Source organism: Phycodurus eques, chromosome 20, assembly GCF_024500275.1.
Source record: "Phycodurus eques isolate BA_2022a chromosome 20, UOR_Pequ_1.1, whole genome shotgun sequence".
Taxonomy (NCBI): domain Eukaryota; kingdom Metazoa; phylum Chordata; class Actinopteri; order Syngnathiformes; family Syngnathidae; genus Phycodurus; species Phycodurus eques.
Genome location: NC_084544.1, coordinates 14746777 through 14770361, shown reverse-complemented (window position 1 = coordinate 14770361; position 23585 = coordinate 14746777). Strand labels below are relative to the sequence as shown.

Here is a 23585-nt window from a genome sequence, read left to right as displayed (position 1 = left end):
TCATATCCAAGTTGGGACTAACTATCGTGCTCTTTTCTCTGGAGTTTCCCTCCTGGTTCAACTTAATAGCTAACTTCGAGTCACTTATTCTGGTGTACTGTCCAAAGAAGTACATTTACTAAAGACCAATTAGAATCTATCTATCTATCTATCTATCTATCTATCTATCTATCTATCTATCTATCTATCTATCTATCTATCTATCTATCTATCTATCTATCTATCTATCTATCTATCTATCTATCTATCTATCTATCTATCTATCTATCTATCTACCTATCTATCTATCTATCTCTCGGTCTGTCTGTTGGAAGAGGATTTACATAAAAAAAGTCTCGGTCATTTAAATAGTAGTCCAAATGTCATCCCATCTCCCAGAGCAAATCAGATGCGTTCATGGAAATTAATTTTTGTGACCTACACACACAAGACACGCTGCAGGCTCCAAAGTTTTTGATAGAATAAACTCGACTTTATCAAGTACCTCTGAGCCTGCACCACAGGACCTCCAGCAGCATGGCTCCGGTCTACCAAAGAAGCCCTCACAGCTGGTCTGCCCCCGGCTTGTGTCTGACCCTGACCTTCGCTGTGCTCGTCTTCTGCTCCTATCCAGCTCTCGGCAAGAAGAAGCTATACATCGGAGCTCTCTTCCCAATGAGTGGAGGCTGGCCCGGAGGGCAAGCCTGCCTCCCTGCTGCTAAGATGGCCTTGGCGCTAGTGAATGAGAGGGCCGATATTCTTCCCGACTATGAGCTGGAGCTAATACATTATGACAGCATGGTGAGTAACTTCAGTAATTTCAAATCATTGTATACCCTCGTCTCTGAATTACACCTTTACACGCCATTTCGACATTCATGAGACATTCCTACATGACACAACAACATTTTATAACCTTCTCTGTGTGTGAATGGAGACATAACAGTGACCTACAACACCAAAGTTCGGGAACCCCCACCTCCCTCCCACACACACACGCCACCCATCGCTATGTGTTGTATGTGACTGAACAACAGACAACTTCAGTTTTCTTGCATATGTAACAATTGAATTACACAAATACACTTGTTTCTCATAATAAGATATGACGCAAGATATCAAATTCTGATTTGTCCTTCAAAGGCAACACTCTACTTCATACTAGGTACCTTTAATGTTTAAAATGTCCAAGCTGTAAGGGAGGCGAATATGGGGAATCTTTGACCCCAGCGCAAACTTAACAAAGGCAGAGGAATCAAATTGAATTTATTTAAGGGTGAACATAAACGTGAGAAAAACAAATACTAAATACAAAACGAAAAACAACGACGACCTTAGGTCAAGGTGAATAAATAATACAAAATAACTGAAAATCACAGGAGTACTTATTGTACTTCGGAAAACGAAAAAACGTACGTCGTAAGTACGTCTCTCTAGACGAGGAACAAGCGTAGAAAACGTAAGCGACGATGGTGAAACGAAATGCACTGCATCTGCCATCTTTCTTCCCCTTCTGCTCTGCCAAATACCCAGCTGATAGTCATTGACAGCAGGAGTGACGCAGGATGCTCCACCCACCAAGGAGAAACAAAAACAAAAGGGCAGCACAGGCGGGATGGGAAACAGCAACATGACACAAGACGACAGACATTTAAAAAAATCCTTTCTTCTCGGAATGATTGATAGCTTTGTAAAATAAACTCCATAAAATCGCGATAATAAACACGTCACAAGGCGTGAGAGAAATCATTCTTAGGTGTGTCACGATACAGTTGAAAACGATTTGGAATCGATTAAAATAACATTTTCATTGTAATATTATTAAGTAATGTAATGCTATCAGAGTGGAAAAAAAGTGAAACTTGGAAAGGCTGCGGCCACTGGACAGTCTGTTGGGCACATAACAGGACCCCCTGCTTAAATATAATAAGTCATCTGAGTCAATAGAACAGAGTATTCTTGGCCCTCAGTCAGAGATGTGCGCAGCTCCTCCTCATAGCTCCTCTCGCTAGCACAATGAATAAATGCTTAACTCCACCACATCATGTGATGCAAAACCCAAACCAGCTAATTTAGAAACTATGATGGCATTCATTTCAAGTTCGGTCTGTCATTGGTTGTGGCATCACCTCACCTCAGGAACGTCGGTCACATCATGGAGCGGGCCCCCTCAGTTTTGTGCAACCTGAACATGCACGATACGTGCACCATTTACAATCCCTATGTTATCGATGTGAGCAATGTGTTAATTGATTTGTGTTTGATAGAACCTAAACGAAATATTTATTACTTTCAACTTCAAACACTTCTGTTTTTGACAATAGTTTAAACACAATTGAAACATCACTGTTCGCTTTTTGCCAAATGTTACATTTGTACAATACGCTATATATTTCTTCCCTTTTTGATTTAATATTAAATGGATATTAAATTATTGTAATCATGAGTACATGATAAAGTACATGATGTAATCATGTACTTTATACAGTATATAACATTTATACAGTATATAACATCATGTAAATATGGGTCATTACAAACTGTTTTCAAATGAGTCAATAAGGTAAAATACCTTTATACTGTATAAAAGATGCATCGATAATCGGTAATCAAATCCAGTCAGAGCGTTCCTATTTATAACCGAATCAAATCGTGAGATGGCGAGAGAGTCCCACCCAATTGGTGTCAGCCGAGCAGACTATTTCACTGCAGCTTTATTTGCACTTGCCTCCAACAATAAGCCAAGTATGTTATTTTTGCTGTAGACTGGGTTTGACATCATGTGTTCAATCACATTGTGAGATATTTTATTTGATTCTACACTCTTGAGGTATTGCTAATATTTCATTAGCAGATATAGTAGGTACAAGAGATGCTTGATATCCTGGGTCTAAAACATGGAGAAAGAAAATCATTCACACCAGAAGTGCCAAAAGTACTGATATTCAATAATTACTCGAAGTAAAAAGTACTGATACTAAAAAACAAATCTGGTAAAAGCATAAATACTGAAGCCAATCCCTTACTTAAGTTAAAGTACAAGAATACACACTTATAAATGTAATTCAGTAAAAAAGTCAAAAGAAATTGACATTTTTTAACCCAATAATAAACCCAATTGTTGAACCCAATAATAAAATACAACCCCAATTCCAATGAAGAAATAACAACAGAATACAATGATTTGCAAATCATGTTCAATCTACAGTATTTTCACGACCATAGAGCGCACCGTATTAAAAAGCGCAGTCTCAGTTACGGGGTCTATTTCTGTATTTAACACATACATAAGGCGCACCGCATTATTGAGCGCAGCATGGTAAAACATACGGTAGCTTAAAACATACGGTAGCATGCATGCACGCTAAAACAATGTTTTTAAAAAGGCAGCGGGAGCAAAACTGAGTTTGGTTGTACTTTAATGAATATTTAACAATGTACTCACGTTATTTTTTGATCAATCCTCATCCACGAATCCATCAAAGTCCTCATCTTCTGTATCCGAAATGAACAGCTGGGCAGGTTCTCAATCAAACACGCCATGTTCGAGTCAGTCTCGTTGCCGTGCGAAAGCTCGAACAACAGTGCAAGCAGACACGTTAACCCAGCATCCACAATCCATTCACAAATTGTGGCGTAACTCGCCCGGCGCTGCCTCCTCGTCTTAGTAACACTGTGTTCGCCATCTTTCATCCATCGCTTCCACGGCGCTCGCAACTTCACTTTGAACTTTCATCAGGCCTCCCGGAATGAAGGTGGCCCGAGTTGGTCTCCCAGTTGGTCTCCCAACTCGGGCCACCTCGCCTTGTTTCCATGTTTTGTTTTTCTTTTTTTTCCCCACGAAAACGCAGCTTCGTCTTCTTGACTTGGCGAAGCTCGTTTCCCTGCTTCCACCACTTGCGAACCATGGATTTGTTGATCTTGAATTCTCTCGCGACTGCTCGTGGGTCCTTAGCCAAACCGATGTTGTTTTGCACAATGCACACCCCGGAAATGCAAACCCCGGCGCTATATCCCTACTGGGGGCGTGGCTTTAGCGTCCTTCCCCTATCCTCAGTCATGTCCGCTTTTCCTCTGCGTAAGCAGCGTGTCGGCAGGAAAGGCTAAAAATAAAAATAAAAATCGAGCGGCGCGCTCATCACACAAAATTTATTGATATTGGAACTCGCTGCACACATAAGGCGCCCCGTCCATTTTGGAGAAAATTTAAGACTTTTAAGTGTGCCTTATGGTCGTGAAAATACGGTATATTTAATTGAATACACTACAAAGTCTACATTTCAAATTGTTTTGGGAAATTGTGGACGTCGTGTCCTCCGGGCCAGAGGAAAAGAACCATCCGGACTGTTATGGACGCAGAGTTCAAAAGCCAGCATCTGTGATGGTATGGGGCTGTGTTAGTGCCAATGACATGGGTAACTTACACATCTGTGAAGGCACCATTAATGCTGAAAGGTACATATAGGTTTTGGAGAAACATATGCTGCCATCCAAGCAACGTCTTTTTCCGCAAGACAATGCCAAACCACATTCTGCACGTGTTACAACGCGTGGCTTTGTAGTAAAAGAGTGCGGGTACTAGACTGGCCTGCCTGCAGTCCAGACCTTTCTCCCATTGAAAATGTGTGGCGGATTATGAAGCATAAAATATGACAACGGAGACCCCGGACTGTTGAACAGCTGAAGCTGTACATCAAGCAAGAATGGGAGAGAATTCCACCTACAAAGCTTCAACAATTCGTGTCCTCAGTTCCCAAACCTTTATTGAATGTTGTTAAAAGAAAAGGTGATGTAACACAGTGGTAAACATGACCCTGTCCCAGCTTTTTTTGGAACGTGTTGCAGCCATAACATTCTAAGTTAATGATTATTTGCTAAAAACAATAAAGCTTGTCATTTTGAACATTAAATATCTTGTCTTTGTAGTGTATTCAATTAAATATAGGTTGAACATGATTTGCAAATCATTGTATTCTGTTTTTATTTATCAGCATCAGAATCATCTTTGTTTGCCAAGTATGTCCAAAAAACACACAAGGAATTTGTCTCCGGTAATTGGAGCCGCTCTGGTACGGCAACAGACAGTCAATCCACAGAGGACACTTTTGAGACATAAAGACATTGAGAAAAACAGTCACTGAGCAATAAAGGGTTGCTAGTTATCTGGTAATGTTTAATATTTATATTTAACACAACGTCCCAACTTCATTGGAATTGGGGTTGTACATACAGCGGCTGAAATAAATATTTAACACATCACCATTTTTAGAATTATAATATTAAATATATATAAAATAAACAAAAATAAAAAATGGGTAGGCTTTAAATGAAAAGAAGAGAATGTATTTGTTCTATTGAAATAAAGTTATATAGCGTAAAATTATACTGTTAGTAAAAAAAAACAAAATGAAAAAGATAGATTAATTTCAAACACTTATTTGCCCACTAACATTCTGGGGGTAGTGGATTCCGGTTTGTTTTGGCAGTGGGCGAATAAATGTGTTGGAATTAATGCTCAAACGTGAGCTGCCAGCCACTCAAACTTCAACAAGTTAACTTTCCAAAAAAAACTAACGTGGTTCGTTCATTGCTTTTGAAAAACAGAGCCAAATATTTTTCTTACCGATGAAAGGTTCCCAGTTCGAATTTCTCTTGTTGTGACTGTATGTGTGCGCAACCGTACACACCACAATGTGCAGCCATCCGTGTTATTTTGGTTTCCACAAACATGGAATGCACCAACACTTTGCCACTAGTTTAGCTGCATAGAATGAACTGAGACTTTGCCCCCACTAGCTTAGCGTTGCCGTAGGCACGCAGCTCAAGGGCTCAAGGGGAGTGTCGTATCTATGATGTCTACAATGCGCTTGGCTTTCTTACTTTTCGGTTTCAGTTTTTTTATTTTTATTTATTTTTTATTATTAATATTTTGTTTTTCCTCATTACTACTTTTTACGTCGCATCGTCACTAACTTTAGAAGGTTTTAAAAGTAACAAGCTCATTTTCAAAATGTAAGGAGTAGAAAGTACAGGTATTTGTGTTTAAAAATTAGGTAGTAAGAGGAAATAGTGGCCAGAAAAATAAATACTCAAAGTACAGATACCTGAAAAATCTACTAAAGTACAGTAATGAAATACACGTACTTTGTTACTTCCCACCTCTAAGTCACACACACATTCACTCATAGGGGAAATTAAGAGCCTTCAATTACAAAACGTAAAGTGTGATATCGGAATGTGGGAGGAAGCAAAGTGCCTGGAGATAACTCACTCAACACAGCGAAAACATGCAAACTCTACACGGAAAGTCCAAACTCAGAATGCTGACCTGATCCCGACAGAATATGATAAATTCACAGTTGTGGATAGAGTTTAAAATGTATGACGCCTGAATTGTGCGAGATGATATTGTGGTTTGAATACCGAAAGCAGCTCTCATACAGTATGTGACCTTCCAAAGTATAACGAGGCATAACAACCTACTAAGTGGAATGGCTGCCACTGTCTAAGAAGTGTAGCATGGGAATTTATGCGATTCATGTACATATACGTCATACAGTATATGGGCCATAAATGCTACAGTGAGCTTTGGATCTATGTTTGCTGCTTTAATTCCCCCTATATAGTCACAGCACATCTGTCATACAGCCGATATGATGCAGATTTCTCATTGGGATATATTCCATTGTGGACAGGCAACAGAATGTTGCCCTTAAAAAAATGTGGATCAAACATATACTGTATGGATACACCGACCTCTAAATATTGGGACAGTGAGGATAATTCTTTTATTTTTGCTGTAGACTGAAAACATTGGAATTGTACATGAAAAGATTAATGTGACACAAGAGATCAACAGGACATCTTTTATTTCCAGGTACTGTATCCACAACTGAAAATGGCTTCGAAGACTGAATTATCATCTTGGTTGTGTCTTTATTTAAATTGCCAGGCAAAATATTTCTGTAGAATTTCAATTTAGTTTTTCTGCTGCCATCGTGTTTTCTAGCAATAAAGATTAATGACCCTGTCCCACAACAATCCATGATGTCTTCCACTAAATCTCACAAATTAGTTCGTATATTTGGGATTAAGAGCAGATCACTCCTTAATCCCCCAAAGTCCATCTTTTCCATTACTTTGGTGAAGGTTAATCTTTGTCTCATCAGTCCATAAAACTTTCTCCCAGAATTTCCGAGGCTCGTCTTTGTCCTTTTTGTAATATTGCTTCCTGGCAATTCTTGCTTTTCTTGCAATTTAGGTGGTTTGCATCTTCTGGTGTAGCCTCTGTACCTTTGCGCATGAAGTCTTCAGCCAACAGTAGATTGTGATGCCTTCAGTCCTGTCCTCTGGAGGTTATCTATCTTCTCTCATCTTCACAATAGGAGATAGGCACAACTAGCTTCTGCAATTGGCCAAGCAGAACAAAGCACTTTCCTTCCAGCTTGGGTAAATGTTGAAGCCCTATAGTAGGAGACCGGGACAAAGAACTCGCAGGAACCTTTATTAAACATCGACAATATCTTTTGTTTTATACCGTAGGTACGGAAAGTATTCAGACTCCCTTAAAATTTTCACTCTTTGTTATATTACAGCCATTTGCTAAAATCATTCAAGTAAATTTCTTTCCTCATTAATCTACACACAGCACCCCATATTGACAGAAAAAATTTGAATTGTAAAACGTTTTACAGATTTATTAATAAAGAAAAAATATGAAAATATCACACAGCCATAAGTATTCAGACCCTTTGCTCAGTATTTAGTAGAAGCACCCTTTTGAGCTAATACATCCATGAGTCTTTTTGGGATTGATGCAAGTTTTTCACACTTGGATATGGGGATCCTCTGCCATTCATCCTTGCATATCCTATCCAGTTCTGTCAGGTTGGATGGTGAACGTTGGTGGACAGCCATTTTCAGGTCTATCCAGAGATGCTCAATTGGGGCTCTGGCTGGGCCATTCAAGAACAGTCACGGAGTTGTTCTGAAGCCACTCCTCTTGGTATTTCAGCTGTGTGCTTAGAGTCATGTCTTTTTTTAAGGTGAACCTTCGGCCCAGTCTGAGGTTCTGAGCACTCTGGAGAAGATTTTCGTCCAGGATATCCCTGTACTTGGCCGCATTCATCTTTTCTTCGATTGCTACCAGTCTCCCTGACCCTGCAGTTGAAAAACACCCCCACAGCATGATGCTGCCACCACCATGCTTCACTGTTGGGACTGTATTGGACAGGTGATGAGCAGTGCCTTGTTTTCTCCACAGATGCCGCTTAGAATCGAGACCAAAATGTTCTATCTTGGTCTTATCAGACCAGAGAATCTTATTTCTCACCATCTTGGAGTCCTTCAGGTGTTTTTCAGCAACCTCCATGCGGGCTTGTGTCTTGCACTGAGGAGAGGCTTCCGTCGGGCCACTCTGCCATAAAGCCCCGACTGGTGGAGGGCTGCAGTGATGGTTGACTTTCTAGAACTTTCTCCCATCTCCCGACTGCATCTCTGGAGCTTAGCCAGACTGATCTTTGGGCTCTTCTCCCCCGATTGCTCTTTTGGCCGCACGGCCAGCTCTATGAAGGGTTCTTCCAAACGTCTTCCATTTCAGGATTATGGAGGCCACTGTGCTCTTAGGAACCTTAAGTGCAGCAGAATGTTTTTTGTAAACTTGGCCAGATCTGTGCCTTGCCACAATTCTGTTTCGGAGCTCTTCAGGCAGTTCCTTTGAGCTCATGATTCTCATTTGCACTGTGAGCTGTAAGGTCTTATATAGACAGGTGTGTGGCTTTCCTAATCAAGTCCAATCAGTATAATTAATACACAGCTGGACTGCAATAACGGTGTAGAACCATCTCAAGGATGATCAGAAGAAATGGACAGTTAAATACATGAGTGTCACAGCAAAGGGTCTGAATACTTATGGCTGTGGGATATTTAATTTTGTCTTTTTTTAAAAATCTTTCAAAGATTTCAACAATTCTGTTTTTTTCTGTCAATATGGGGTGCTGTGTGTACATTAATGAGGAAAAAAATTTCTTCAATGATTTTAGCATATGGCTGCAAAAAAAACAAAGAGTGAAGAATTTAAGTGGGTCTGAATACTTTCCGTACCCACTGTATGTGATGTCTTTAAGACATTAAGACATTTGTAAGAGCTACCAAAGATGACAATATCTAGTGTTTAGGCTTTGTTCGTTTTCCATATATTTGTATAAATAGTTGACATACATGTATTTAACTTTTGTCCAAAGACACCAGCCATAAAGAAACAATTTTGTATTTATTTATCTATTTTACTTTTGAACAAGTTTGGCTTTGGCTTTAAACCATCATGTCATCAACTCGTAGTTATGCTCATTATCGTAGCATGCACAGGAAGTCTGCAAACCTGTTTTCTGGGTTTGGTCACGTGATGTTCCACATATAACATTGCTTGTTTTCACCCGTAGACATTTCTCTTGTTTTCATGTTTGTTGCCTTTGTAACTGCAAATGTCCTGAAATTGAGCATAGAATTCAGAGCTGGGCCATTCAAGAACAGTCATGGAGTTGTTCTGAAGCCACTCCTCTTGGTATTTCAGCTGTGTGCTTAGGGTCCATCCATCCATCCATTTTCTGAGCCGTTTATCCTCACTAGGGTCGCGGGCGTGCTGGAGCCTATCCCAGCTGTCATTGGGTAGGAGGCGGGGTACACCCTGAACTGGTTGCCAGCCAATCGCAGGGCACATACAAACAGACAACCATTTGCACTCACAGTCATGCCTACGGGCAATTTAGAGTCTCCAATTAATGCATGTTTTTGGGATGTGGGAGGAAACCGGAGTGCCCGGAGAAAACCGATGCAGGCACGGGGAGAACATGCAAACTCCACACAGTCGGGGCCGGGGATTGAACCCAGGTCCTCAGAACTGTGAGGCTGACGCTCTAACCAGTCGGCCACCTGTGCTTAGGGTCATGTCTTTTTTTAAGGTGAACCTTCGGCCCAGTCTGAGGTTATGAGCACTCTGGAGAAGGTTTTTGTCCAGGATATCTCTTTACTTGGCCGCATTCATCTTTTCCAACCAGTCTTCCTGTCCCTGCAGCTGAAAAGGGGCCCCACAGCATGATGCTGCCACCACCATGCTTCACTGTTGGGACTGTATTAGACAGGTGATGAGCAGTGCCTGGTTTTCTCCACACATGGCACTTACAATTAAGGCGAAAAAGTTCAGTCTTGGTATCATCAGACCAGAGAATCTTATTTCTCATCATCTTGGAGTCATTCAGGTGTTTTTTAGCAAACTCGATGCGGGCTTTCATGTGTCTTGCACAAAGCGCCACCCAAGCTCCAAAAGGGAACTGCAGGGCACAGATCATGACAGTAGCCCCCACCCCCAACGGACACCTTCGGGCGTCCTTCGAGGCTTCTCTGGGTGAGCCGCATAAAAATCCCTCATCAAAGAGGCGTCCAATATAAGCTTGTAAGAGATCCAGGAACGTTCCTCCGGACCATACTCCTCCCAGTCCACTAGGAACTGAAAGCCCCGACCCCGGCCACACATCCAGGATGCGTGACACCGTGAAGGCAGGATGGTCGTTGATGACACGGAGGAGGTACGGCCGGAGTGCTAAGGGTGCTGGTGGAGACAGGCTTTAGCAGAGACACATGTAATGTCAGGTGAATTTTGAGAGATTGAGGGAGCTTCAACTGAACTGAGGTGGGATTGATGACTTTAGTGATCGAAAAAGGCCCAATTAATCGTGGCGTGAGCTTATGTGATTTGGTCTGGAGAGAAAGGTCACGGGAGGAGAGCCAAACTATCTGACCCACCTTGTATACACCAGGATGGTCGTTGATGACACAAAGGAGATACGGCCTGAGTGCTATGGGTACTGGTGGAGACAGGCTTTAGCAGAGACACATGTAATGTCGGGTGAATTTTGAGAGATTGAGGGAGCTTCAACTGAACTGAGGTGGGATTGATGACTTTAGTGATCGAAAAAGGACCAATTAATCATGGCGTGAGCTTATGTGATTAGGTCTGGAGAGAAAGGTCACGGGAGGAGAGCCAAACCATCTGACCCACCTTGTATACAGGCGTAGGGGAGCAATGAAGATCGGCCAAGCGCTTGTTTCTTTTTTGTCCTTCCAAATAGATTGGGCCCGTCCGAGGTGCTCCCTCACAGAAGGAACCGTGAGTTCCTGTTCCTTAAACGGACGAGGTTGGAAACCGTAGCATGCCATGAAGGGAGATATACCTGTGACAGAGTTGCTGAGGGAGTTGTGGGCATGTTCCACCCACAGGGGAAAGGTGCTCCAGAAGGCTGGATTGTGTGCATCAACGCAGCGAAGAGCAGACTCCAGGTTTTGATTTGTCTGGCCGTTGGATTGGGAATGGTAGCCGGAAGACAGACTGGCTCCACCACCTCCCAGAACTCCTTCCAAACCTGGGAAGAGAACTGAGGACCTCGGTCCGAGACAATGTCAACAGGGATGCCGTGAAGTCTGAACACATGAAGGACTAGAAGGTTAGCGGTCTCAAAAGCAGAGGGCAACTTGGAGACTTGGAGAAACGATCTATGATGGTAAGGATGATTGTGTTACCTTCAGAGGGGGTAGGCCTGTAATGAAGTCCAAGGAAATGTGGGACCAAGGGCGGCTCGGAATGGGTAAGGGGCGTAGCAGACCAGCTGGGGGTTGATGCAAAATATGTCCTTGTGCACAGACGGGGCAGGCTAGGACGAACTCTCAGGTGTCTTTCACCAGACTGGGCCACCAGAAGTGTTGTTGAATTAATTGAATAGTTCGGGTGATTCCGGGATGACAGGTTAGTTTGGAGTTATGGGCACACTGAAGTACTTCTGAGCAGGCAGAATTGGGCACGAAGAGACGGTCAGGTGGTCCGGTCTTGGGCTGGGGTAGGTTTCTTTGAGCCTTTTTACCAACCTTCTTAACGATCTCCCACGTGGCAGCCCCAACAAAGCAGGAGGAGGGAAGGATGGGGTCCGGTTCCACCGAGTTGGAGGGGGGTGAATGAAAGCGAGAGAGGGCGTCCAGCTTGCCGTTACAAGAACCAGGGCGGAAGGAGAGGCTGAAGTTGAAACGAAATAGGGCCCAATGAGCTTTAGACGCTTGGCGGAATGGAGATAGGCGAGATTCTTGTGGTCGGTCCATATAATAAAAGGAGAAACGGTCCCCTCCAGCCATTGCCTCCATTTTTCCAGGGAGATGCTGCCGGGGTCTGAAATGGAAAGCTAGTGGAGGTGAGATTGGTGAGGGGAATGACCACTTTACCGTAATCGCAGATGAATCTACTGTAGAAATTGGCAAAGCCCAGGAAACGTTGCAGTTCTTTGCGGGTGGAGGGAATGGGCCAGTTGACGACTGCTTGGATTTTAGCTGAGACCGGTTGTAGTTGTCCTTTGGCAATCACGTATATAGTAAGTGTACAGAGGAGAGGTAGAATTCACATTTTTCAGGTTTCACAAAGAGGCCGTTTTCACGTACGCGCTGAAAGACTTGGCGGACATGATGTTCTTCGGGAGAGCGGGAGAAGATGAGGATTTCGTCTAAATAGACAAAGACGAACCGGGTAAGCATATCACAGAGGACGTCGTTGATGAAGGTTTGAAAGACAGTGTCAGAGGCGTCAACCTCCACATCGAACTGGAGGGGAGGGGTCGGAGTGTATTGGTGTTGGTTAACCCAAAAGGCATAACCAGATATTCAAAGTGTCTGAGAGGGGTATTGCAGGCATTTTTCCATTCGTCCCCCTCTTTAATGCGGATGAGATGGTATGCGTTGCACAGGTCCAACTTGGTAAATATTTGAGCGTCGCAGAGGGATTCGAATGAGAGGTCAATGAGGGGCAGCGGAGCTTTTTTCTTAACTGTAATGTCGTTGAGACCACGGAACTCAATGCAGGGGCGGAGAGTGGTATCTTTCTTTTTGCCAAAAATAACCCGGACCCCAGAGGGGGAAGAAGAGGGCTGAATGAGTCTGGAGCCAAGGGAGTCAGGGATATAATTTTCCATAGCTTCCTTTTCTGGACGGGAAAGGTTAAATAGGCGACTGGAGGGGAGAGATGATAAGATCCTTACTGAACACCAGGGAGAGTTCGTGATATTCTTCTGGGACCCGGGAGAGATCAATAGGAATTACTGGTGGCTCCAATCGATGACGGGGTTGTGTTTTTTGAGCCAGGGGATACCAAAGACTCGTGGAGTCTCTGGGGAGGGAATGAAAAACAGCTCGATGGTTTCACGGTGATTCACTGAGATGAGCAGGGTGAATGGTGCCGTTTGGTGGGTGGCAGTGAAGATGAGTCGCCCGTCCAGGGCGTAAGACTAACCCTAACGGGGGGGGGGGGGTTGGTTTAAGGGAAATCTGGAGCTCACACGCCAAGCCCTCATGAATAAAGTTGTCATCCGCGCCGGAGTCGATGAGGGCTGTGATTGGGGTATTGCAATCGGGACCAAGGATACACGAGGGAACGGTTATACGGGAGGGAGAGCTGGGAGAGGTGTTGGTTTGCAGTGCTTACAATTGAATGGCCCTGAAAAAAAAATCAACAAGCCGCTTAAATTGAGCAGTGTGGCTTGCGTTCATCTTAAAATCATGGAACAGAGTTTAGATACTTGCAGGATGAGGTTTAAAGTTTTGCTGAGGTCTCAGACAATGTACTGTCATTACATGAAGCATCATCCATGATGGCAGTTTTTTTTGCCCTTCTCATCCAGTCAGTCATTTGTAAGAGCTTTATCTCTGCAGCGCTCAAGATTATTGCTCAGGCAAATTGATAAATTGAGTTGTGGCCTATTTTGTATTGCTGCTGTTCTGTTGATAAATGTACAACAGCTACAACGCTACCTATATGGGAACATTATCATAATTCTTTACTCATGCTGCCTAAAAATCTGTGGAGATGTAAGTTACACTCTTTTTTCCCATAAAAGGGAGTAGCAGTTGATCACTTCTCCATCTTGGGTAAACCGTATACCTGTGTTATTATCACAAAAGATATGGAAAATAAAAAACACATTTTGATTCACTGACAAAAATGTCAAAGGTTCCCTGCACATTTGAGAATGTGACATCCCATCACAGCAGCTAATGTCAGGTGTCCAGGGACTGCTGTCTTTAATCAACCATATGCAACTGAGATTAATATGATGCATCTGGGTGATTATAATTTCATTAATAATTTTCTACAGCTCTGATTTGTGGTTGTGTGCGCGTGTGTATGTGTATGTGTGTGTGTGTGTGTGTGTGCGTGCGGGTGTGTGTGTGTCTCTCTATACACTGTCTTTTCGTCCCTCAGTCATGACGTTTGTCATTAGTGGATCGACTGTGCATGGGAGAGATTAAACTAATAATTAGCTTGTCAATTTAATATTTTTGTCTTGATTTTAGATGGCAAGAAATAAAATAACTTAGAATAAGAAAGAATAATGAATCCTTTTTTCAGATGAAAATAACTAGCATAGGTGATATATTTTCAGATCTAACTCAAATCAGCAGTGCCTCTGGTAATGATTGTTTTAGTGGCCTCAATTTTGCCTATTTTTTTAATAAACTCTTAATTCTACAAGATCAAATAAATTCTTAACAAACCATTCATTGAATAATTGTAACGGAGAAAATAATACATTTGCCAATCCCTGGAATCAGCAAAAGCAAACACGCAACACTGAAAGTGAAAAATTAGCATTTAAGGGTAAATCACAGCATTCTGCTGTAATTGAATGCTGAGTCTGCATGACATTTTAATGTGCATATTTAACCAGTTTTGGTATGCATAACACATGTATACTCATGGAGTGAGCCATGGGACTACTGTTATATAGTAAACCTTTTCACTTCATACATACAGTATATTAACTGAATGGTTGATTTCTGACACATAATACATGATAAGGCATGTTGTTAAGCAAAGTAATACACTCACTTTTTTAATGATCCATGGAGTGACATGACATCATGATAATACACCAAATGATGGCCAACAGCAACCCTATGTGCCTTGCGCTCGAATATGTGATTAAATGTTAGTGTACCTTCAGCATTATCACTGAAATTGCGTATTGATTTTTCATTTACGATAAATTGTAAATGGAAAGCAAGGCTTACCATTTGTGATGTGTGGCTACAGATAATGGAACTTGACTGGTGGGTAAATGTTTTTCCTCGGCCGCCACATAGAAAAATGGAGCCTCCCCTGACGAGCCTGTCAGGACTGAGATGACCTTGAAACATGCCGCACCTTGCGTCCTGGCAATGCATGTGGATTACCTTACGCACTGTTAATAAAACATATAAATGGTAGCTGACATACTGTATTATCAGTCACAATATGTTCACTATATTACATTTAACAGAATATGAATTTTAGTTTTAACTTAAACTTGATTACTCAGTGTTATCCTTATTGGTAATGGTAAATGAGAAGAGGTTTACCTTTTGTGACATTTTTGTTCAGTGGTGTGCCGTTAAGATTTTTCACGGGTTAAAATAAGTATGGGGCTTGGCTCCATCAAGGTTGGGAAACACTGGGCCGTAGCCTATTCACCGACAGCCATACTATTTCTGTGTCAACAGTGTGATCCTGGAGAAGCTACCAAGCTGCTTTATGACCTTCTGTACACAGAGCCCATCAAGATTGTACTGATGCCTGGCTGCAGCTCTGTGTCCACACTAGTGGCTGAGGCTGCTCGCATGTGGAACCTCATCGTGGTAAGATTAACATTTACATTCACCGGAATGAGAGACATACTGTACCTGTATCAAAAATTCATATCTTACCACAACATAACAGACTTAATACAAATTATTTGCGTGAGCATGGTTCACATTTTTTAAGTGCTTGTAGACGCCGGTTGCATCTGGGGAATTAGGTTTTTACATGGTGAACGGCATTTGACAAAACAAAACAATTAATAAATGTGTGCATACATTTTTGTAGAGAAAGCAGAAGTGTACAAGTGTACAGAAGTGTACTGTATACAACAATGAGAGAAAAAGACATTTCAAGGTGATATAAAGTGTCCAGTAAATGAAAGTGTACAGCATATAAAAAAGTATTATGAAAATGTCAGCCACCGTCTATAGATTATCGAGGCAATGTAAATAAAGTAAGACATTGACATTCCTAATGGTGAGCATAGTTTTTTTTATTTAATCTTTTTAAATTTATTATTCTGATTTTAATCCCTCAGCCCTCATGGGGGAAATTCAATGTATGGTCTTCTGTGTAGAAAGTTAACGACTGTAATATAAATATATTGAAACTTTAAAGCCCTCTATAAACACACAGAACTTTAATGACAAATGTTACGCACTTTTTTCTCTTTAAAGTTACTCTGACATATACAGTGTTTAAGCATCTTTTGTAAAAAAAAAAAATTCAAAAAAAAAACCTCAGCTGTAATGTAAATCTTTCAACTATAAAACGTTAGCTTTATAAGAAGTGATGACGCATATAGTTGAATCTCAGATTCAGGAGGAGCAGTGTGGTTTTTGTCCTGGCCGTAGAATAGTGGACCAGCTCTTCGGGGTCTTCGAGGGTGCATGGGAGTTCGTCCAACCACTCTACATGTTTTGTGGACTTGGAGAAGGCGTTCGACCATGTCGCTCGGGGAGTCCTGTGGGAGTTGCTTCGGGAGTATGGGGTACCAAACCCCCTGATGCAGGCTGTTCGGTCTTTGTACGACCAGTGCCAGTTTGGTCCACATTGCTGGCATTGTTTCTGGTGAGGGTTGGACTCCATTGTGGTGAAGAAGGAGCTAAGACGAAAGGCGAAGCTCTCAATTTACTGGTCGATCTACGTTCCTACCCTCACCTATGGTCACGAGCTGGGGGTCGTGACCAAAACATCAAGATCCCGGATACAAACGGCCAAAATGAGTTTCCTCCGCAGGGTGTCCGCGCTCTCCCTTCGAGATAGGGTGAGAAGCTCGGTCATCCGGGAGGGGCTCAGAGTAGAGCCGCTGATTTTCTTGAACAGTTTCACATTTACACTACATGTATACTGATTCTGGTAGAAAGGTGTCTTGTAAACTACTGACCTATAGCCACATTTCATTGACAGCATTCACTTCTCAACGCTCAACCTTTGGATTTAAAACAAAAAAAAAAGTCATATTAAATGATCAGATGCAGCCTTTAACAAAATAGTACATAAATTATAGCCATCAGTGTCTCTCTAAATGTATCTACGCAATACAATAAAATACAATATAATACTATATGATACAAGGTAATTCAAGTTACTATCGTGTCCTGGTGGCAAGTGTCTTTAAGTGTCTTGAAAAGTTTAAATAATGACATACAAAGGTAACAAATTACCGAGGTTGTGTTTAGTCGGTCATGACATGTACTGACGACCTTTTTTTTTTTTTTTATGCCATTTTGTTGTTCCGCCATTGTTGGTAACAGGCACACTCTTTCATTTTTCATGCAGTCGGCTATTTATATGATCATGTTCCTCCACTTGCTTCTGTAAGAATGTGACCCATATTCCTTTACCATTGTCCACCAATGTGACTAAGATACAGTACTATGCAGGGCTTTGTGGAGGTGGGTTTCTGGATGCTGACATTAGATGAGAAGCTGGCTAACTTCAATGTATTGTTTATTCACAGCGCTTGGTACACAATTCACACTAGTATTCACACTTGTGGTTAGTTTAGTGACTCCCAACTATTCTGCATACTATCAACTAGTGGGAGGAAGCTAGAGAATCCATAGCAAACCTACAAAGCATACAGAGAGCGTGTAAACTCACACAGAGAGGCTTCAACTGGCTGGCCAGGGGGTTCAAACCTGGCAGAGAGTTCTAATGCAGACCCATCCCACCTTTCCAACACCAAAATGGTTATTCATCTATTAGGCAGACACTACTATACATTTGATCTATTTTATCTACCAGTGAAATTCCTCTTCACGCCAGTCATATCCAAGAATGAAGTTTGGAACTGTTGATCATTTCCCCCACAGTGACTAAAGGGCCAGTTCCTGTTGAAGAAAAACAACCCTCAAGCATGTCACTGCCACCTCCATGCTTCACTGTGGCAATGGTTTCTTTTGGTGACGTGCAGTGTTGTTGCTGTGCCAAACAAAACTTGGAAAGGTGGAAAAAAATTGGTTACATCAAACCTTTCTGTCGTGCATGTTCCCACGTACTGTATTTTAGGCTTAGATGTTTTACTTCACTGTACATATGAGATCATCTTTTCCAGAATGCTACGAATTCATTTTGATTCATCTGAGGGGAAAAAATATGCAATGACGTAGACCTGTACATTTTTTAAATATTAATTGTAGCTATTGTAACGTGTTAAACGTCCACAATGAAAGTTATGGCAAGCTTGATCCTAATTAAATTTGGCTTTTATTTTGTTTTGGAAAATAGCTCTTCATACAGTGTAATAAACAAATGGAGGATGCCCTGTTAGAATATCCTATTTGTCTTTTTGTATTTCATAGGTAATTGGATGAGTGATTTCTTGTCGTCTACTTTCCAAACAAGTGTAACTGAGACAAAAGAGAAAAATAATCACTTCTGTAGTTATTTATTCAAAACATTCTCCTTCCTCTCAGTTGTCCTACGGGTCCAGTTCTCCAGCTCTGTCTAATCGCCAGCGCTTTCCTACTTTCTTTCGCACTCATCCGTCTGCTACGCTGCACAACCCCACTCGAGTCCAGCTCTTCCAGAAGTGGAGATGGACCAAGATTGCCACCATTCAGCAGACAACAGAAGTTTTTACATCCGTGAGTAAAACATGTTTGAGATGAAGCTTTGTAATGCAACACAGCAAAAGATCAGTGATGATATTGTGCTGAGTATTTGTGTTACTTTCTAATTGTGTAAAAACTGAAAGAGTCAAGCATTGCAGGTTTTAATAGTGCGCGATAGAAGTGGCCTTCCTAATGGGTTTGAATTCAAAGAGCCAAATGTATAGCTCATTGGGGATGATGAACTATTATTAATCATTTTCTTGTGTTTGAATGCTTTAGGATCCGTTTGAACAGATGTGTGAATTGGACTTTTCAGTCCTAAAATATAGGATATTGGTTTGAAAATATCTTGGGCGGTAAGGGCATTATAGGGCGAAGATAGCACTTGCTGATTTTATGTTTTTCGTATCATTTCACAATCAGAATCAGAATCGTCTTTATTTGCCAAGTATGTCCAAAAAACACACAAGGAATTTGTCTCCGGTAGTTGGAGCCGCTCTCGTACGACAACAGACAAGTCAATTGACAGAGAACACTTTGGAGACATAAAGACATTGAGAAAAACAGTCACTGAGCAATAAAGGGTTGCTAGTTATCTGGTAATGTCGGTACATTTTTTTTTTTTGACAATTGTGCAAAAAGATGCAGAGTCCTCTAGCACTTAGAGCAGTTCGAATGACTAATCTCGCAATAGTCCGGTGCAACGACTATTGTGCAAAGGGCACCGAGACTTCAAGGAGTGTATGCGGTTTAAAGTGACGAGTAGTGCGATCATCTGGGACAATGTTGATTGTGCGAATGTTGCAGATACTCCTCAGTCAGTGTGCAAATGGGGCAGATGCTACTCTGGCATGAGTGGCCAGTATTGGTCAACAACAGATATGCAAATAGTGCAGTGTGGCGTGACTACTCCAGTGAGTGCACAAGTAATATAGAATTGGCCCCAGAGAAAATAAATTGGCAGCATGTTGCAATGGAATTGTAAGTTAGCTGTTTAAGAAGTTGATTGCAAGAGGGAAGAAGCTGTTGGAATGTCTGCTAGTTGTAGTTTGCGCATTGATCGGTAGCGCCTACCTGAGGGAAGGAGCCGGCAGAGCCGGTGACCGGGATGCGGAGGGTCCGAGAGGATTTTGCACGCTCTTGTCTTAGTTCTGGCAGCGTGCAAGTCCTCAAGGGTGGGTAGGGGGGTACCGACAATCCTTTCAACAGTTTTGATTGTCCGTTGCAGTCGGAGTTTGATGTGTTGTCTCTATAATTTCCTAGTGTTTATTACTTTACCGTCACGTTAAGTTAAACACCTTCTATAGGCTGAAGTTGCAAATGTTTAGTGTTCTTCTCTTAAACTTAAGTTAAATGGAACTTCAGTGTCATTGCTCTTTGTATTACTATTTATTGTGAATGTTGCGATGTAAAAATGACTCTACAAGTGGAACAGCAGTTAACTGGAATGACAGTGGTCACCATAGCTAACATTCTGTAAACCATAATGTAATAATTATTACCTACAGACTGTCCAACTGCCTGTAAACCATACAATAAGAAGGTGATGCAACTGCATACCAAACAAAAAAGGCCACTTTTATTATTAGAGTTGCAGGGTGACTTTGAAAAAGGCAATTTTTTCCCTTTCCACATTTCCCATTTTCTCACCACTCTTTTCTATTATGGCTACTGGCTATTCATGTATTTGTCTCTGCCTCTCTTGTCACCTGCCCTTATATGTGTTTGTATCGTCCCCCCACTTACCATCACGATCTTTGTAAACAAGCACCTCATCTCACCGTGGCGCTTTTATTTGAAGGTGTCTTTTACTGTTCCCATTTCTTTTAGTCCCCTATCATTCTATCAGCTTCTGTCGATGTGTCTGCTTCAGTCTTTCTGTGTGAGTACTCCATTCCTCTCTCTGTGTTTGACAGACCCTGGATGATCTCGAAGAGAGGGTGAAGGAGGCTAGGATTGAAATCAGCGTTCGTCAGAGTTTCCTCACTGATCCTGCTGTGGCTGTCAAAAACCTCAAGGTGCCTCATACTCCCAATTCCTCCTATGTAAAGCACACAGAGTTCATTTAATGGTCCCAATTTACCACATACTGCTGCTTTTTCAGCGGGTAAATTGCAGACATTTAAAATCGACCGCAACATTCTGTGACGCTGGTCGATTTCCAATTAGTTTTAATTTCCATCCATCCATCCATCCATTTTCTGAGCCGCTTTTCCTCACTAGGGTCGCGGGCGTGCTGGAGCCTATCCCAGCTGTCATCGGGCAGGAGGCAGGGTACACCCTGAACTGGTTGCCAGCCAATCGCAGGGCACATACAAACAAACAACCATTCGCGCTCACAGTCACACCTACGGGCAATTTAGAGTCTCCAATTTATGCGTGTTTTTGGGATGTGGGAGGAAACCGGAGTACCCGGAGAAACCCCACGCAGGCACGGGGAGAACATGCAAACTCCACACAGTCGGGGCCGGGGATTGAACCCGGGTCCTCAGAACTGTGAGGCTGACGCTCTAACCAGTCATCCACCGTGCCGCCAGTTTTAATTTCCTTTCATTTCAATTATATACACTCCAGTGAAACCAATTTGCCGTAGACTGAAAACATTTGGGTTGAGATGAATATGACTAGATATCAACTGTAACTGTGTTTCGTCATACCATACCAGAATTTAGGTGAGCAAAATTATTGTAACGGATAGACTTATCCGTTCGTTGTACGTCTGTCCTCTCCATTGTGGTGAAGAAGGAGCTAAGCCAAAAGCCGAAGCTCTCAATTTACCGGTTGATCTACGTTCCTACCCTCACCTATGGTCACGAGCTGTGGGTCATGACCGAAAGAACAAGTGGCCGAAATGAGCTTCCTCTGTAGGGTGCCCGGGCTCTCCCTTAGAGATGAGGTGAGAAGCTCAGTCATCCGTAACGGGATCAGAGTAGAGCCGCTGCCCCTCCGCATTGAGAGGAGCCACATGTGGTGGCTCGGGCATCTGATTAGGATGATCCTGGACGCCTCCCTGGTGAGGTGTTCCGGGCACGTCCCACCGGGAGGAGACCCCGGGGACGACCCAGGACACGCTGGAGAGATTATGTCTCCCAGCTGGCCTGGGAACGCCTCGGGATCCCCCCGGAAGAGCTGAGGCTGGGGAGAGGGAAGTCTGGGCTTCCATGCTAAAGCTACTCCCCGACCTCGAAAAAGCAGAAGAAAATGGATGGATGGATGGATGGATGGATGGATGGATAGACTTAAAATATACTAGAGAATAAGACTTCATATTTACTGTAGTTGCAAATTCTTTGCTTGCTGTAACTGCATGAAACCTGTGACCCGGTGGCATCTCCAAACGCTTGGATTCTTCTTTTGTGATGCTTTTACATATTTCCATGCTACAGCCTGTATTTGTTGCTTCTTTGGTAGCTAACACCCCTCGATCTCCTCCTTAGCAGTAAAAATGCTCTGTACTATAGACTTTAAGCCCTCTAAAGTTAATAGGGTTAAGTCTGGAAATGAAATTGGCCGGTTATTTGATGGTTTTGCTTATTGTTGTTTTTTTTCATTTTTAGTACATGTATGTGTGTGTACGTCTGTATGCGTGCGTGCGTGTGTGTGTGTGTGTGTGTGTGTGTGTGTATTATAAAATGGTACCTGCATACTGTACAGCGTTCCTCCTCAGTTTCTACTCTCATTGTAGAGATAAGTGAAATCATTTTGTTCTTTTTTTATTATGTGCAATAGAAGTGGACTTTCTAATCTTAAGGTTCTTAATAGGATTTTCTGAAATGCACTTTGCACATGTAATTAATTATCTGAATTTACGTTTAAAAAGATGAAATCCATGTTTTTAAGGCTACTTGGTTTGACCTAACTATACGAGGTTGTTAGCAGTTGTAAGCAGTGTTTGGAAACTCAAGCAAGATGTCTCTGTTTTTTTTCTTTGAAAGTTGTCATTTTGGAGGGAATTCCATCTGACAGCGACAATATATAAATTATGAGTACATACTGCCACTTTATAGTATACAACATTGTTTTTTGTTTAAGCAGCGACTTTGGTCTTGCAGCTTTCAGACGCTCTATCCTGACCGCAACAGTCTCCAGTTCCTTCGCTGACATCACACCCAAGACATGGCAGCATATTGATTTTGGCGATGAAAAAGTGGCTTTACCAGGGCAATTAGTTATTTACCGATTGCTCCAAAACAGATTGATGATATTGGAAAATGACTGCCAGTTTCATTTTATTGAACACAAAATACATAAAGAGAACTTCTTCGTGTAATATAGGCCATCTGGACGCTATAGGTCCTATAAATGGCGTGCTGGATGTAAGTCAACATTATGCATCACACTTTAACATTTTTTACTTGGTTGATAGATAAGCTACCTGCTGCATGTTCTGGTGGTAAGTCTCTTAATATAATTCATATGTTAACCCTAACAAGAGCTGGAGGCTGTGTACAATCCTTTGTTGTTTTTTTAATGATGTCTACTTATTATTGCTATACTGAGACAGTATTGCACTTAGAGCAGACGTGTGCCATTTTTTTTTTTTTTTTGATGTTGCAATAATTTCCGGTTCTATGATCATCACCATACTTTTCCTCATTGTCATAAAAACAAAAAACAAAAAAGGAAAACAATACACCTGTGCAGTAAGAATTCTCACTGATGTTTTGGCAGTTGTCAAGCACAATAACACATGGAATATTAGACATTTTCTGCAAGGTGATCACCTGAAACAACAACAACTACTAACACAATCTTCCTTATACTGTCCAGGACCCTGAGGTGTCATATTTGTATTCTACCTGGGAATTGCTAAGCTATGCTTCAATATATTGAACAAAAGTTGCATATGGAACTACGGTTCTATGAATTCTGGATGACTGTCAGAAGATGCTGAAAGCATT

General features: G+C 41.9%; 1 protein-coding gene across 1 annotated transcript in view; it reads left to right on the top strand.

The window, feature by feature from the left end:
- The window catches only part of gabbr1b (gamma-aminobutyric acid (GABA) B receptor, 1b), a 235893-nt gene that overhangs the window by 127229 nt on the left and 85079 nt on the right, over window positions 1-23585 (top strand). Inside the window, 4 exon segments of the mRNA XM_061664564.1 lie at window positions 614-780; window positions 15547-15681; window positions 18547-18717; window positions 20601-20702. Coding sequence (XP_061520548.1) covers window positions 614-780; window positions 15547-15681; window positions 18547-18717; window positions 20601-20702 — 575 coding nt within the window.